Source organism: Crinia signifera, chromosome 4 (assembly GCF_055691185.1).
Source record: "Crinia signifera chromosome 4, ASM5569118v1, whole genome shotgun sequence".
Taxonomy (NCBI): domain Eukaryota; kingdom Metazoa; phylum Chordata; class Amphibia; order Anura; family Myobatrachidae; genus Crinia; species Crinia signifera.
The window spans coordinates 315,666,222-315,683,850 of NC_139220.1; the positions used below are offsets into that span (position 1 = coordinate 315,666,222).

At 48.1% G+C, this 17,629-nt stretch overlaps 1 protein-coding gene across 1 annotated transcript in view; it reads left to right on the plus strand.

The window, feature by feature from the left end:
- The window catches only part of LOC146075875 (uncharacterized), a 42,005-nt gene extending 26,661 nt beyond the window's left edge, over nt 1-15,344 (plus strand). Inside the window, exon 2 of the mRNA XM_083185544.1 lies at nt 12,770-15,344. Coding sequence (XP_083041670.1) covers nt 12,932-13,900 — 969 coding nt within the window. The 5' untranslated portion in view covers nt 12,770-12,931 and the 3' untranslated portion in view covers nt 13,901-15,344. The remainder of the gene's footprint in view (nt 1-12,769) is intronic.
- Nucleotides 15,345-17,629: the final 2,285 nt, after the last annotated feature.

Here is a 17,629-nt window from a genome sequence, read left to right on the forward strand (position 1 = left end):
CAATACAGGGGGTATACAGTATACAGGGAGTGAGATACATTGTAATACAGTATGCAGGGAGTGAGATACACTGTATTACAGGGGGTATAGTATATAGTATACAGGGAGTGAGATACAGTGTAATACAGGGGAATACAGAATAGAGGGAGTGAGATACATTGTAATACAGGGGGTGTACAGTATACAGGAAGTGATATACAGTGTAATACAGGGAGTATACAGTATACAGGGAGTGATATACAGTGTAATACAGGGGGTATACAGTATACAGGGAGTGATATGCATTGTAATACAGGGGGTATACAGTATACAGGGAGTGAGATACAGTGTAATACAAGGGAATACAGTATAGAGGGAGTGAGATACAGTGTAATACAGGGGGAATACAGTATACAGGGAGTGAGATTAATTGTAATACAGTGGTATACAGTATACAGGGTGTGAGATACATTGTAATACATGGGTATACAGGATACAGGGAGTTGGTACTTGTTTCCTAGAACGGCCACAACGATCATAATCGCGGTCATCGGGGGTAAAATCGCGGGCATCGCATGCGCAAAAAAATCGGGTGCGATGGGCCATAGGCGATGCCCGCGATTTCCCCATAGAGAACAATGTGAAATGGCTCAATTTACCCAAATTATCATAGGAACAATGGTAAATGGGCCAAAAACACCCCTGAACATTGAAATGTCCCCCCAAAAGTAGTTTACGCCACCACGTGATCAACGTGAACCCGAAGCGTGAGGAGCGCAGCGAGCCCGCGAGGGGCGGCGGTACGCGTCCTCCGACCTTTTCATACCCCTACTATCCACTAGGGCGTGGAGTTGAGAATAGAATAGTGTGGCGAGCGCAGCGAGCCACCGAGCCCGAAGCGTGGCGAGCGCAGCGAGCCCCGCGAGGGGACGCGGATACCTGTGAAGCCCGCAAAGGGACGCATTTACCTGTGAAGGTATCCGCGTCCCCTCGCGGGACTCGCTACGCTCGCCACGCTTCGGGCTCGGTGGCTCGCTGCGCTCGCCACACTATTCTATTCTCACTCCACGCCCTAGTGGATAGTGGGGCTAAGAAAAGGTCGGAGGACGCGTGTCATGAACCATCATTTGGGCACCCCCGCACCTGGATCATGAGGGGGTAGACACCCCAAAATTCCTAAATACAGCCCAGAGACACAGACACCCTCTTAGCTGAATTCATAGACTGCAACCTCCTGGGAGCTGTGCCTCTCACACTAATGGAGCTATCCACAGGACTGTGTGTTCTATAGTAATAAAATGTGACTTTATTAGATACCAGTTGTTTCGGGAAGTAGTCCCTTGTTCTTATAAGTGTTGTGCCTATCAGGGCATATACCCCTGAGCCTGATAGATGTCTGTCTCCGTAATGTACTGTTTATTGCATGTGTGCAATTTCCTGCCATCCAGTGTGTGAGTGATACATGGGAAAGCCAGGACTGACCCCCCCTCTCCCCCTGCGCTCACAACCCCCCTGCACAGGAAGCAGCAATCAGCTGAGGGGGCTGTGACATCACAAATGACTACAAGGGGTTAACATGGCTCATTATACAATCCCAAAGTGGACATTTTCCTTATCAGCATAATTACCTGGCCTTTGTTCTTAGGGCAGTCATTGCAGACTACATGTCTCCAAAACCACAGGGGGTCTCCACATAGCTCTGAGACACCTTCTAAAGAGCAGGATTGAAATCCCTCCAATCAGGACACTCCGTGAGGTCACCAGGGGAGCGGAGCATTCTGGGAGGATGGAAGTTTTGAAGAGGGCACGCACCAGGGGTGGGGGTGGTTGTTGAGTTTGAGAGACTGCAGAGAGAGGCGGCTGCCAGGAACCAAGCCTGTCCGCCTGGTGCTGGTAGATGGGGACACAGCCAAGCATACTGCCCCCACCAGAGCATCACAGGTGCCTGGCTTAAGTGTGCCAGCAGGAGCTGGGTGACTTTGGCATGGTGCCCTACTCCCAGGAGTAGTGATTGGCGCAGGCCAAGATCAGCAGGACACCATCATCGCCCTCCCAGCAACCAACATCCAGCAGACGCAAGTATTCCCTGAGGTGGATATTCCCGGTATAGGGGCAGGGGTTCTTGCTTTGTGTGGTTCTAGTCATATTGGTCTATTCATAACTGTGTTTAATGTTAATGCTACCTGTATATATATGTACATAGTGTGGTTACGGTTTACATGTTTTATTTAGTCTCTATGTAATAAAGGTTCCGTTGGACCTTGCTATTGCGTGCTTTCTGTGTGATCGCAGAATCGTGTGTGGCCCCAGGACCCGTGCAAAGCTGTAAATGCTGCCTTTCTCAAGGCGGAAAATACCTGAGGCAAAAGTAATGCACAGTATGAGCCTGGGGTCGTCACAATTGGTGGCAGCGGTGGGATCACACAGGCCCGACGTCCGGGCAGAGCCAGGGGTCCGTATCGGTATGCGGCCAAGCTCTAAAGGCGCAATAGTCCGTAACCCAGTAGTATAGAACCACACAGAGCAGAGCTCTTATAAACCTAGCTGGAACGCCGGGGAGGAAGAAAAAGGTTCCTGTGCGAGGGCATTAAGCGAGGGAAGAATTCCGCTTAAGTGCCTGCTTGTCCAGGGGACTTTCCCTGCAAGCGTGGGAACGGTGGAGTGTGCGTGGCCCAGAAACGGAAGCTGAAGTGAGGGGGTTCAGCAAGTGACGCTGGCCAAGCCCTACTAGTGCAGCACGTTTGGAGAATGGGGCCAGGAAAAGGACAGAAACGTCTAAAGAGAGGCAAGAGGTGCCCACAGTCGCCCAGAGCAGTGAGGCTCATAGATGAGGAATCCTCATGGAGGCGTCTGGCCGAGGAGTGGGACCTGAGCAGTCCAGCCGAAAAGATGCAGCCCCTCTGGGATGATTGGGAAGCAGCATGTCGGTGGATTAATGTGTGGACAGGAGCTACTACAGAGGAGAAAGCAGCTTACCTGACCGATGAATTTGAGCAGTATGTATTTGAGGCTGCTGCAGGGAACCTGCTGCATACGGTGGCGTGGAAGGCTTTTGTCACAGAAGTAAGTAACGCCACGCATGAGCTAATGCACAGAAGCCGGGTCGCTGAGGCCAGCGTGCCAGCACCGGGTAAAGCGGCTCCTGGGAAGGAGCCCGCGAAGAGAACGCAAAGGGAGGAGGAGTTGATGGTGCCACCGGGGTGGATGACCGAGGGGTCCACTACCGATATCCCAGGGGGGGAGGCGGAGGATCTGTGGCCTGCAGAATCTGGAGCTCCATTAGCAAGAATGAGTCTGGAGGACCTAATTGCAGAATGGAGGCTACGATGCAGCACACCCCCCGAAGGCCGCTCACACTGCACTCTTATCCGATGGGTGTACGAGCAGCAAGAGGACCCGCTACATGCGTTCAGCGCGTATAGAAACTGGGTCCTGTGTCCAGGGGGACTGAGAAGTGTCCAGGAGCAGTTGCAGTGTCTCCTGCATTGCTATGAGAACGCAGAGAGGGTCGCCCTAGCACAGGGGCAGCTGAATTCTTCAGAGTGGCTGGACCAGTGTCAGAGGGTAGAGGCAGAGGAACGTCGGCTGCTGCAGCTTGTGCATCCGCACAGAGACACTGAACTAAATTCCCCTCTGACACCGGGAGAAATCACAGAACTGTTCCCATTCAGCGAGTTGGGAAATGAGGAACGAGCTGTGGAGTGTCCCTGCGATATCGCACCAGGGACCCGGGACTCTAAAGGAGCCCTATCATCATGGACTGTGTCTGTTGCAGATGGACATTGGGAAGGGGATATTTATTCCCCCTGCATTGTGCCAAGTAGTGTGGCAGAGCTGGGCACTGTGGCCCCACATGGTGGTGACGGACTGGCGCACATGGAGCCCGTGATAGATGGAGCAGTACCAGTATACAGTGCAGGGGCTGCCTCCGAGAATAGCCCCAGAGCAGAGCAGATCTTGGAGGCTGGGACTGGGATGGCTGAGTCCTCGCCACAGGAGGTACAAACCAATGGTCAGCCACTGCTCCAAGCGGCTAGCCAAAGGATGGGGGTGCACACAAAAATGGCACCCCAGGAAGAATGGCAGTACATCTTCCCTTTTGCAGATGTGGGAGATGGAGACTTTGAAACTAGCGGCCAGGGGGTCTGCAATGATTGTGCCCCAGCCGAGGGGGCAATAATTCTCCCTTACAGGACCACCAGCGGCCCAGCGAATGAGGGCATCTTGCCACAGGATCCCCAGCATATTCAGCAGGGGGAGATGGAAGAAAATGTGTCTGGTGTGTGCTCCGCCGCTCCACCCCCCCAGGCGGATTATCCAGGACTGTTCCCACTTAGCCATCAGAGCCAGGAGGATCTGAAGACAAAAGGCAGGTATGTGACCGGGGTGCCAGAGCAGGGAGTAGAGGCTGGGGTGCAGCGCTTCTGTGAGTCCCCTGCAAGAGTGACTGACTGTAATTATGTGCCCGGGGAGCCGCTGCAGCCAACAGGCAGCCAAGCAAGCAAACATGGAGGGGATGGTCAGAGGCATAGCTCATCACCCCCCTGCGCCTCAGAGGAAGACACCTCACCACCCAGCATGGCACGAGCAAGAGAATGTGAGTTTGCACCTGGGGCTGTGTGGGAGATGCCAGCAGTGCTGCCGTACAATGCCACCCCACCAGTCCCTCTCATAGCCAGGCTGGGGAAGCAGTGCACCCTGGGGAAGATGGAAGTTTGCCCAGGGGAGGCCCAGCAGTTGTTGTTCCAAGGGCTGGGGGAGGTGTTCGACCCAAAGGGGGAAGCTTTTGAGGGAAGAGCAGGAGAAGGATTGCGGATACCCCCTGCTCTTCTGCAGCCATGGGGTGGAGGAGAATTCCCTGGGCCACTGCCTATTGCTAGGGGCAGGTGGGGGCACAGTGTGCGGAAGCCCTGCGAGGTGGATGAACAGACATGGATGGAAGGTTGCCCAGTGGAGGCCCAGCAGTTTCCGGGGCTGGGGGAGGTTTCCGACCCAAGTGGGGTGGATGTGAAGGCGTTGGAGGGAGGAACATTGTCGGTACCCACCACTCCTCTACAGCCAACATCAGCACTGTTGTTGAGAGCGGCCAGGTTCCATGATGCTGGTCTGAGTGCGCAGATCAGGCCCCTCCCAGTTGCGCCAGAGGCGGAGGGAGGAGGAACAACCAAAAGGGAAGGCGAGGAGGAAAGCTTTCCACATGACAGGGGAAAACCCGGTCACGGGGATGCGGGAAGGTGTGTTACAAATGGTAAACTGCTGACCTCAGACCCCACTCACCCGGAACAGGAGCCGGTCCTCCCCAAGGGTAACATATGCACACCTTGGGGTGACCCAGGCGGGAAAGGGGTGATGTCGGCCCAGGCCACAGGGGTAGTGGTTATACCTGACCCGCAGCCCCTGGGACGATTCGCCAAACCCAAGAGGAAGAAGGAACACCCAAAGGGTTGTGGGTTGTCCCGACAGGATGAGCGGGACCATGCCCGCATGCGATCTCTGGGCCCGGTCATCCTGACTGGCTCCGATCGCGGAGCTAGCCCCTCTGACCGGATTTAGGAAGGGGGAGGTGTGTCATGAACCATCATTTGGGCACCCCCGCACCTGGATCATGAGGGGGTAGACACCCCAAAATTCCTAAATACAGCCCAGAGACACAGACACCCTCTTAGCTGAATTCATAGACTGCAACCTCCTGGGAGCTGTGCCTCTCACACTAATGGAGCTATCCACAGGACTGTGTGTTCTATAGTAATAAAATGTGACTTTATTAGATACCAGTTGTTTCGGGAAGTAGTCCCTTGTTCTTATAAGTGTTGTGCCTATCAGGGCATATACCCCTGAGCCTGATAGATGTCTGTCTCCGTAATGTACTGTTTATTGCATGTGTGCAATTTCCTGCCATCCAGTGTGTGAGTGATACATGGGAAAGCCAGGACTGACCCCCCCTCTCCCCCTGCGCTCACAACCCCCCTGCACAGGAAGCAGCAATCAGCTGAGGGGGCTGTGACATCACAAATGACTACAAGGGGTTAACATGGCTCATTATACAATCCCAAAGTGGACATTTTCCTTATCAGCATAATTACCTGGCCTTTGTTCTTAGGGCAGTCATTGCAGACTACATGTCTCCAAAACCACAGGGGGTCTCCACATAGCTCTGAGACACCTTCTAAAGAGCAGGATTGAAATCCCTCCAATCAGGACACTCCGTGAGGTCACCAGGGGAGCGGAGCATTCTGGGAGGATGGAAGTTTTGAAGAGGGCACGCACCAGGGGTGGGGGTGGTTGTTGAGTTTGAGAGACTGCAGAGAGAGGCGGCTGCCAGGAACCAAGCCTGTCCGCCTGGTGCTGGTAGATGGGGACACAGCCAAGCATACTGCCCCCACCAGAGCATCACAGGTGCCTGGCTTAAGTGTGCCAGCAGGAGCTGGGTGACTTTGGCATGGTGCCCTACTCCCAGGAGTAGTGATTGGCGCAGGCCAAGATCAGCAGGACACCATCATCGCCCTCCCAGCAACCAACATCCAGCAGACGCAAGTATTCCCTGAGGTGGATATTCCCGGTATAGGGGCAGGGGTTCTTGCTTTGTGTGGTTCTAGTCATATTGGTCTATTCATAACTGTGTTTAATGTTAATGCTACCTGTATATATATGTACATAGTGTGGTTACGGTTTACATGTTTTATTTAGTCTCTATGTAATAAAGGTTCCGTTGGACCTTGCTATTGCGTGCTTTCTGTGTGATCGCAGAATCGTGTGTGGCCCCAGGACCCGTGCAAAGCTGTAAATGCTGCCTTTCTCAAGGCGGAAAATACCTGAGGCAAAAGTAATGCACAGTATGAGCCTGGGGTCGTCACAACGCGTACCGCCGCCCCTCGCGGACTCGCTGCGCTCGCCACGCTTCGGGTTCACGTTCATCGCGGGGTGGCGTGAACTACTTTTTGGGGGACATTTCACTGGTCAGGGGTTTTTTTTGGGCTTTCTGGCCCATTTACCATTCTTCCCTATGATGATTTGGGTAAATTGACCCATTTAACATTGTTTCCTATGGGGAAATCGCGGCCATCGCGGGTGGACCATTTAAGCATTTTTATGCGCACACGACGCGACCGACCCGATTTTTCACTGTTTTCAATGCATTTCAATGGAAAAATCGGGGGCATCGCGTCGGTCGCGTCGCAGGCCACTAAAATTACCCCCAATGGCCAAGATTTGTGGCCGTTCTAGGAAACAAGTACCAGGGAGTTAGATACATTGTAATACAGGTGGTATACAGTATACAGGGAGTGAGAAACATTGTAATACAGGGGGTATACAGTATACAGGGAGGGAGATACATTGTAATACAGGGGGTATACAGCAGGGTTGCCGACCCTCCCGTAATTTCCGGGAGTCTCCCAAAAATCAGGTAACCCTCCCGGCACCCCGGTAGGATGGGCAACTCTCCCGGATTCAGGGGGGACCCCCGCTGTCCCCCAGATCGCGGCATTAAAATGCCGCAATCCTCGGGTCTCAGAGGAGGGGGCGGAGCTAAAACGTCACAATTGCGTCATTTTAGCCCCGCCCCCTCCACAGAGATCCGTGAATTTGTTGCTTTAACAGCATGGGGGTGGGGCTTAATGATGTCACTCGTAAGCCCCGCCCCCTGAGCGGCTGCTGAAACTCTCCTCTTCGGGTTTCTCCTGGAGAGGAGAATCTTAAAGACGGCAACCCTGGTATACAGTATACAGGGAGTGAGAAACATTGTAATTCAGGTGGTATACAGTATACAGGGACTGAGATACATTATAATACAGGGGTATACAGTGCACAGGGAGTGAGATGCAGTGTAATACAGGGGGTATACAGTATACAGGGAGTGAGAAACATTGTAATACAGGGGGTATACAGTATACAGGGAGTGAGATACATTGTAATACAGGGGGTATACAGAATACAGGGAGTGATATACATTGTAATACAGTGGTATACAGTATACAGGGAGTGAGATACATTGTAATACAGGGGTATACAGTATACAGGGAGTGAGATACATTGTAATACAGGGGTATACAGTATACAGGGAGTGAGATACATTGTAATACAGGGGTATACAGTATACAGGAAGTGAGCTACATTGTAATACAGGGGGTATACAGTATTAAGGGAGTGAGAAACATTGTAATACAGGGGTATACAGTGTACAGGGAGTGAGATACATTGTAATACAGGGTGTATACAGTATACAAGGAGTGATATACAGTGTAATACATGGGGTATACAGTATACAGGGAGTGATATACATTGTAATACAGGGGGTATACAGTATACAGGGAGTGATATACATTGTAATACAGGGGATACACTGTATACAGGGAGTAAGATACCTTGTAATACAGGGGTTATACATGGAGTGAGATACATTGTAATACAGGTGGTATACAGTATATAGGGATTGAGATACATTGTAAGACAGGGGGTATACTGTATACAGGGAGTGAGATACAGCGTAATACAGGGGGTATACATTACACAGGGAGTGATATACAGTGTAATACAGGGGGTATACAGTATACAGGGAGTGAGATACATTGTAATACAGGGGGTATACAGTATACAGGGAGTGAGATACAGTGTAATACAGGGGTATACAGTATACAGGGAGTGAGATACATTGTAAGACAGGGGTATGCAGTATACAGGGAGTGAGATACATTGTAATACAGGGGATATACAGTATACAGTGAGTGAGATACATTGTAATACAGGGGGTATACAGTATACAGGGAGTGAGATACAGTATAATACAGGGGGTATACAGTATACAGAGAGTGGGATACATTGTAATACAGGGGTATACAGTATAAAGGGAGTGATATACAGTGTAATACAGTATACATGGAGTGTGATACATTTTAATACAGGGGTATACAGTATGCAGGGATTGATATACATTGTAATACAGGGGGTATACAGTATACAGGGAGTGAGATACATTGTAATACAGGGGTATACAGTATACAGGGAGTGAGATACATTGTAATACAGGGGTATACAGTATACAGGGAGTGAGATACATTGTAATACAGGGGGTATACAGTATACAGGGAGTGATATACAGTGTAATACAGTATACATGGAGTGTGATACATTTTAATACAGGGGTATAGAGTATGCAGGGACTGAGCTACATTGTAATACAGGGGGTATACAGTATACAGGGAGTGAGATACATTGTAATACAGGGGTATACAGTATACAGGGAGTGAGATACAGCGTAATACAGGGGTTATACAGTATACAGGGAGTGGGATACAATGTAATACAGGGGTATACAGTATACAGGGAGTGAGATACATTGTAATATAGAGGTAGACAGTATACAGGGAGTGAGATACATTGTAATACGGGGGTATACAGTATACAGGGAGTGTGATACATTGTAATACAGGAGGTATACAGTATACAGGGAGTGATATACAGTGTAATACAGGGGTATACAGTATACAGGGAGTGATATACAGTGTAATACAGGGGGTATACAGTATACAGGGAGTGAGATACAGTTTAATATAGGGGGTATACAGGGAGTGAGATACATTGTAATACAGGGGTATACAGTATACAGGGAGTGATATACAGTGTAATACAGGGGTATACAGTATACAGGGAGTGATATACAGTGTAATACAGGGGGTATACAGTATACAGGGAGTGAGATACAGTTTAATATAGGGGGTATACAGGGAGTGAGATACATTGTAATACAGGGGTATACAGTATACAGGGAGTGATATACAGTGTAATACAGGGGTATACAGTTTACAGGGAGTGATTTACAGTGTAATACAGGGGGTACACAGTATACAGGGAGTGAGATACATTGTAATACAGGGGGTATACAGTATACAGGAAGTGAGATACATTGTAATACAGGGGGTATACAGTATACAGGGAGTTATATACAGTGTAATACAGGGGTATACAGTATACATGGAGAGATATACAGTGTAATACAGGGGGTATACAGTATACAGGGAGTTAGATACAGTGTAATACAGGGGGTATACAGTATACAGGGAGTGAGATAAAGTGTAATACAGGGGGTATACAGTATATAGGGAGTGATATTCAGTGTAATACAGGGGGTATACAGTATACAGGGAGAGATATAAAGTGTAATACAGTATACATGGAGTGTGATACATTGTAATACAGGGGGTATAAAGTATACAGGGAGTGATATACAGTGTAATACAGGCGGTATACAGTATACAGGGAGTGAGATAGAGTGTAATACAGGGGTTATATAGTATACAGGGAGTGAGGTACAGTGTATTACAGGGGGTATACAGTATACAGGGAGTGATATACAGTGTAATACAGAGGGTATACAGTATACAGGGAGAGATATACAGTGTAATACAGTATACAGGGAGTGAGATACAGTGTAATACAGGGGGTATACAGTATACAGGGAGTGAGATACAGTGTAATACAGGGGGTGTACAGTATACAGGGAGTGAGATACAGTGTAATACAGGGGGTATATAGTATACAGGGAGTGAGATACAGTGTATTACAGGGGGTATACAGTATACAGGGAGTGATATACAGTGTAATACAGGGGGTATACAGTATACAGGAAGTGAGATACAGTGTAATACAGGGGGTATACAGTATACAGGAGTAAGATACAGTGTAATACAGGGGGTATACAGTATACAGGGAGTGAGATACATTGTAATACAGGGGGTATATAGTATACAGGGAGTGAGATACATTGTAATTCCCAGGTCTGGGCATATGCTGTGTAACTGCTTCAGCAGAGAGTAACAGGACAGTTGTGTTACATGAATACAGCCATATACAGGAGGTATACAGTATACAGGAAGTGTGATGCATTGTAATACAGGTTGTATACAGTATACAGGGAGTGAGATACAGTGTAATACAGGGGATATACAGTATACAGGGAGTGAGATACTTTGCAAGAGGGAAAAAGGGTGAAAGTGTATAATGTATATATACGCCAGGGTTGCCGACCCTCCTGGAATTTCCGGGAGTCTCCCCAAAATCGTGTCCCCCCTCCCGGCCCCCGGAAGGGTGGGCAACCCTCCCGGATTCAGGGGGCACCCCCGCAATCCTCGGGTCTCAGAGGAGGGGGCGGAGCTAAAATGACACAATCTCGGCATTTTAGCCCCGCCCCCTCCACGGAGATCCGTAAATTTTCTGGTTTAGCATCATGGGGCGGGGCTTAGTGATGTCACGCTTAAGCCCCGCCCCCTGAGCGGCTGCTGAAACTCTCCTCTCCGGGCTTCTCCCGGAGAGGAGAATAACAAAGTAGGCAACCCTGATATACGCTGTGTGCAATATCCTAAGAAAAGGATTCCTTATTCCTTCCCCGTAAATACACAAGACATAAAAATTTGAATAATGACACTTAGCCTGCGCTGGTAAGTCAAAATGATGATATACCTCCATCATTCAAGTAGGGCATAAAAGGATAAAAAAATATATGTATATAGTGAAGTACAGTTGGTTTTATTCACATACATATAAAAAACAATCTATCAATCAATCAATCTGGAGACCCAGCCCCCCAAGACCTAATGGCTTCAGGTGGCCGAGTGCGCATTCCCCGGGCAGGTTGGGATCGTTTTGTCTACAGCAAGTTGGTCAACAAGCATTAGGTCGACACCATTAGGTCAACATTCTGAAAGGTCGACATGTGGCTAGTTCGACATGCAATTAGATCAACATGACTTTAGGACGACATGGCTTTAGGCCAAGAAAGTCAGCTCCTGATTGGCCAATAGAATCATTCGGATGAGAGGCGCAGAAGATGAAGGATCTCTGCGTCTCTCCAGTGTCTGAGCGGGTACCAGCAGCCGGGAGAAGCGCGACTTGAAGAGAAGATGCCGGGATCCTTCACCAGAGGACCAGGGGGGAGATTCTCTAAGAATCTCCGCCCCCCTTCGCCTGTCTTCGCAATTATAATTATCGCATATGTTGTAACAAATGCGATAATTATAGCAAAGGACAGCTCTTGCGTTAAGAGCTGTCCTTTGCGGTGAGAGTCGCCGGGTCCCAGCAGGTCCCGGCGGCTCCCCCCTCCCTCACACACCCGGCGCTGCTGCTGCTGCGCCGGGCTCTCCTCCTCCCTGCACCCGGAAGAGGATCAGTGCAGGGAGGAGGCCACAGGTATCTTTTTCATTATTTTTGTGTATGTATATTATATATATTATATATATATATATATATATATATATATATATATATATATATATATATATATATATATATATATAGAACGTGGAAACGAACCGGCACTCAGGTATCCAAGGAGTAAATTGCCCCGGGTGCCAACGAGAAGGAGTGTGATACGATGAAGAATAGACGTGTCACTCCAGGGGTCTTTTTCAAATGGTTTTATGTATCAAACGAGCAAAGTAGTTACATGACAAGGTCAACGTTTCGATATTCAGAGGTATCGTTGTCATAACAGCATGTAACAAGCAAACAGGCTTGTTACATGCTGTCTTGACAACGATACCTCTGAGTATCGAAACGTTGACCTTGTCATGTAACTACTTTGCTCGTTTGATACATAAAACCATTTGAAAAAGACCCCTGGAGTGACACGTCTATTCTTCATCGTATATATATATATATATATATATATATATATATATATATATATATATATATATATATATATATATATATATAAAATGTTCCTTACACAATATAACCCAGACGTAACAGTTAGACTATGTTAACTTTTTTTATTTACTTTTTACATTTCTTACAGGATATTCTGATATTCTTAGTCCAAATCCTGCTCAAAGGGACGTTGTTCTCTGATCCAGCCAACTAAAGTCATCATTAATTCTTACACCTGGAGGATTAACAGAAGTGACTTTATTTTCTGAATAGAAGAAACATTGAACAATTAATTTTTCCTGTCTCACACATGATGAGTCTCACAGGAGAACAACCACATGTGTGCTCTGAGTGTGACAAAGGCTTTACCTATAAATCACAGCTTCTGGTACATCAGAGGAGTCACACAGGAGAGAAACCATATAAATGTTCTGAATGCAGCAAATGTTTTTCCCGGCAGTCAGATCTTGTCCTACATCAGAGGAGTCACACAGGAGAGAAGCCATATAAATGTGCTGAATGCAGCAAATGTTTTTCCCATAAGTCAGATCTTGCCCGACATCAGAGGAGTCACACAGGAGAGAAGCCACATAAATGTTCTGAATGCAGCAAATGTTTTCCCCGTAAGTCATATCTTGTCATACATCAGAGGATTCACACAGGAGAGAAACCATATAAATGTTTTGAATGCAGCAAAAAATTTTCCCGGCAGTCACAGCTTGGTATACATCAGAGGAGTCACACAGGAGAGAAGCCATATAAATGTTCTGAATGCAGCAAATGTTTTCCCCAGAAGTCACATCTTGTCCTACATCAGAGGAGTCACACAGAAGAGAAGCCATATAAATGTTCTGAATGCAGCAAATGTTTTCCCCAGAAGTCACAGCTTGTCAGTCATCAGAAGAGTCACACAGGAGAGAAGCCATATAAATGTTCTGAATGCAGCAAATGTTTTCCCCAGAAGTCACATCTTGTCCTACATCAGAGGAGTCACACAGGAGAGAAGCCATATAAATGTTCTGAATGCAGCAAATGTTTTCCCCAGAAGTCACAGCTTGTCAGTCATCAGAGGATTCACACAGGAGAGAAGCCATATAAATGTTCTGAATGCAGCAAATGTTTTCCCTGGAAGTCACAGCTTGTCCTACATCAGAGGATTCACACAGGAGAGAAGCCATATAAATGTTCTGAATGCTGCAAATGTTTTCCCTGGAAGTCACAGCTTGTCCTACATCTGAGGAGTCACACAGGAGAGAAACCATATAAATGTTCTGAATGAGTCACATAATTATGATGAACTCCTACATATGACAGCAGCATGTAGCCCATGAAGTACTTCATGTGTCATACACTGGCTTGGTGGGTATATAAGGTCATTCACTCAATTCTGTCATAAATAAAAGGGGGAATTTATCTGATGTGCAAAGAGGGATAATTATCAGCCTTCGGGCAAGGGTGGCAGTATTTCTGAAACAGCGCAGATTGTGATCTGTTAACATGCCGCTGTGGTTATTGTGTATTGTGACTGGGCAGATGGGACCATTGTGAATAATTGATGTAAGAACTGAGAATACCCAAATGCCGTTGATGTAAGAGGTGAACGTTGGCTCCAAAGGTGCATGAGGGACATCTGACGTGCTACAGTGGAGCAGCTCACCATCAACATGAACCTGAGGGCTACCAGACAGCTCAGCAATCCCTGCTGCATGTGGGCTCTGCAACTAATGACGATCTCTGCATCTATGTGGAAGTAGGTGTTTTGGCAAAAAAGCTTCAATGTTCCCAGCAGAATTACACCTCCGCTGATTGGCAATGGGTTTCCTTCTCTGATGAGTCACGTTTTCTGCTTCATCAAATGGATGGACGTTGGCATGTCAGATGAGAAACATCTGAGAACAATCACCCTGCAACCATTGTTGGATGGACACAAGCTGGTGGCGGCAGTGTTATGGTCTGGGGAATGTTATCATGGCATTTTCTGGACCCAGTCATCCATGTGGCAGCACTCAACCAATTTAGTTATGAATCCATCCTTGCAAATAACATGCAACCATACATGCTGGGGTGGCTGGGATCTTCCAGCAAGATAATGTGACGTTACACAGCTAGAAATGTCTGACCAATACAACCAAGACTTCTATGTACTTCCCCAGGGGTACCCTAGATGCAGGACAGGAGGTGTGAGTCTTGGGAGAGGATGGTCTGGGTGAGTGGAAGGAAACCACGTGAGGTATGAAAGGCCCCCCACAATGCATCCAGGATAGATCCCAGTAGATAGACTGCAGATAGATCTCCCAGTGAATAGAGGGAGAATGCAACAAAAAGAATCTCAGTTTGCAACCGCCGCAGTACTGATTCCCAGAATGCACTTGGATGTAATGTATTGCTGTCCCATCATTGTTTATGCTGCTGTTGCCATTGAAGCGACTGAGAGTCAAAGCTGAACTGTTGCAATATGATGTAACCTATATGAAGATTGTGCTGGAGAGAGAATAAGGATTAATATGTGATAACCATGACAATAATTCTGTCTGTACTGTGAATAAACTGCTTGCTGATTGTGACTAGATGGCCTGCTGTTACCAATCTTTCCTCCACTCCAATCCCCCGGCCCGGGAACCACATTTGGCATCCGCAAACAACATTGCAATTTATTTGACAATTTGGGGAAAACTTTATTGGGAGTGGCCCATGAAACCCACCTATCTCTTTTGACTTAGTGAACTGGGGAGGAAGGACCGGCAGAAGCAGGTTCTAAAAGCCCCCATACATTATTCCGGCTTGTCCTAAGGACAAGTCGGACCTGATTTCCCCCTGCAGCTCCCCGGGAGGGGGACACACGTTTTGGCACTTGATGTGCTAAGTTTTGCAAATAATGTATCATTTGCAACTCCCAGGAAGCTGCAAGGTGGAGGAAGCAGGGGGGCGGGGGACATCGAGGTGGCGGGTGGGGGACACTGCGAGGCGGCTGGGGGGGACGCTGCTAGTAGTGCAGAGGCAGTGGACACTTTGGGGGACACAGAGGCGGCAGTAACATAGAGCCGGGCAGGGGGAGCCGGGAGCTGAATAAGAGGGGGTTTGTTTGCTGAGGGCAAACTATAAGACAAATGTGCCTTTTTTTGGAGCCGGGAGCTGTCAGTACTGAAAAAATCCCATACAATGATTGGGAGATCGCTCTCTCAGCCAATTGCTGACTGGCGAGAGAGCACTCAGCCAATCACAGGCTGCCCATTCATTGTATGGGCTTTTTTTTCAGTACTGACAGCTCCCAGCTCCCCCTGCTCGGCTCTATGTTACTACCGCCTGTGTGCCCCGCAGTGGCAGCTGCCTCTGCACTACTAGCAGCGTCCCCTGGCCCCTGCTCCATCCACCTGCCCAGATGGATAATTGACAGCTCCCTGCTCTGGCTCCCCCTGCCCGAATCCTTATCCGGCATCCCCCGCCCCCTCCCTTGCCGGTATCCGCCACCTACCACAACTGTGTCTCCTGCCTGGCTGCACATAAGATTTAGCAAATCTTATGTGCAGCCGGTCCGACCTGCCGTCTCTGACCCGATGCACACGGAACCGTGCATCGGGTCGGACCCGGTGTCTAAACCTGCGATTTGGCCTGATTTCACTGCCCGATCCATCTGAATCGGGTGAAATTGGGACCAAACAGCATAGTGTATGGGGGCCTTTAGTGTTCAGTGCAATTGCCAGAAGATGTTCAAACATTTAAAATCTGTGACTCAGGACTGTAATTCACAGTAAAAAGGAAGCAGTATGTGTTTTATGTGATGTATTGCATGTCATGTTTCCTATTCAGGTGCTCGTTATGTTGTGTAATATATACTGAAATTATGCTGGTTTATCATGTTTCCTGTTCAGGTGCTCATTATATTGTTTAATATATACTCCAATTATGAAAGAGGAGGATATACAGCACTTGGATTAGACTAACCCAAGAGCTGTATATCCTTCTTTTTCTTGATTCGTACTTAGTAGGGAGCCTTACACACTCCCATATACAGCAGCTGTAACAGTATTCTTGGTTCGCAGTCTCTCTTATATACTCCAATTATGCTGGTTTATCATGTTTTATGTTAAGGATCGGTTTGCATGAGGACATGCAAGATTATAGCAGGGGTGTATGTGGCATCCCAGCCTTTAGCTGAACTGCAGGCATTGCAGGGGTTTTAGAATAGCTATGCAGACTTATCAGTGAGTGGGGGAGTTAATGATCCCCAAACCAGTTCTTCCAGATCCTACTACATGTAAGGGGATAGGACAGGAAGTGAAGGGAGTTAGGACTGGATGTTACGGTTTTAGAAAAAAGGACAGGCTATAGTTGATTGTGAACTGAGGAAGATAATACAATACACAGGAGAGCATGTCCAGGGGTAAGAGCCCAGGCTGGGGGTGTGGAGAACAGGCAGTATTATATTCCATAGCCCCTGGCCTTATGGAAAGGAGAGCACAGTGTGAGAGCAGCAGGAGAGATCAGTGGAAGGTAAGCAGCCACAGCATGAGGCAGCAGTGGAAGAAACAAGGAAGATCCCCACTTTCAAGGTACCCTAGAAGCAGGACAGGAGGTGTGAGTCTTTGGAGAGTATGGTCTGGGTGAGTGGTAGGAAACCTCGTGAGGCATAAAATGCCCCCAGCAATGCATCCAGGAGAGATGCCAGTGGACAGACTGCAGGTAGATCCCCCACAAATAGGGGGAGAATGCACCGTGAAGAATCTAAGTTTGCAACCACTGAACTACTGATTCCCAGAAATAGGAGCAAGTGGCGATTAGCCGGGAGAGACCAAAAACTATTAGTCTGGGTGCCCAAGGCCAGGAGGTATGCCCAATTGTCTTGCTGGTATTAGGAATGGGGCAAGGAGATAGTAGGGAAGAGATGGGGGAAGGTAAGAGAGGGCTATAGGGAGCAGGCCCCTCCCCAGGGGCGTATACCCATACTTAAGGACAGGACCAGTATAGGGGGAGGATCAGAAATAGCAACAGGTGATGCAGAAAGGATTGT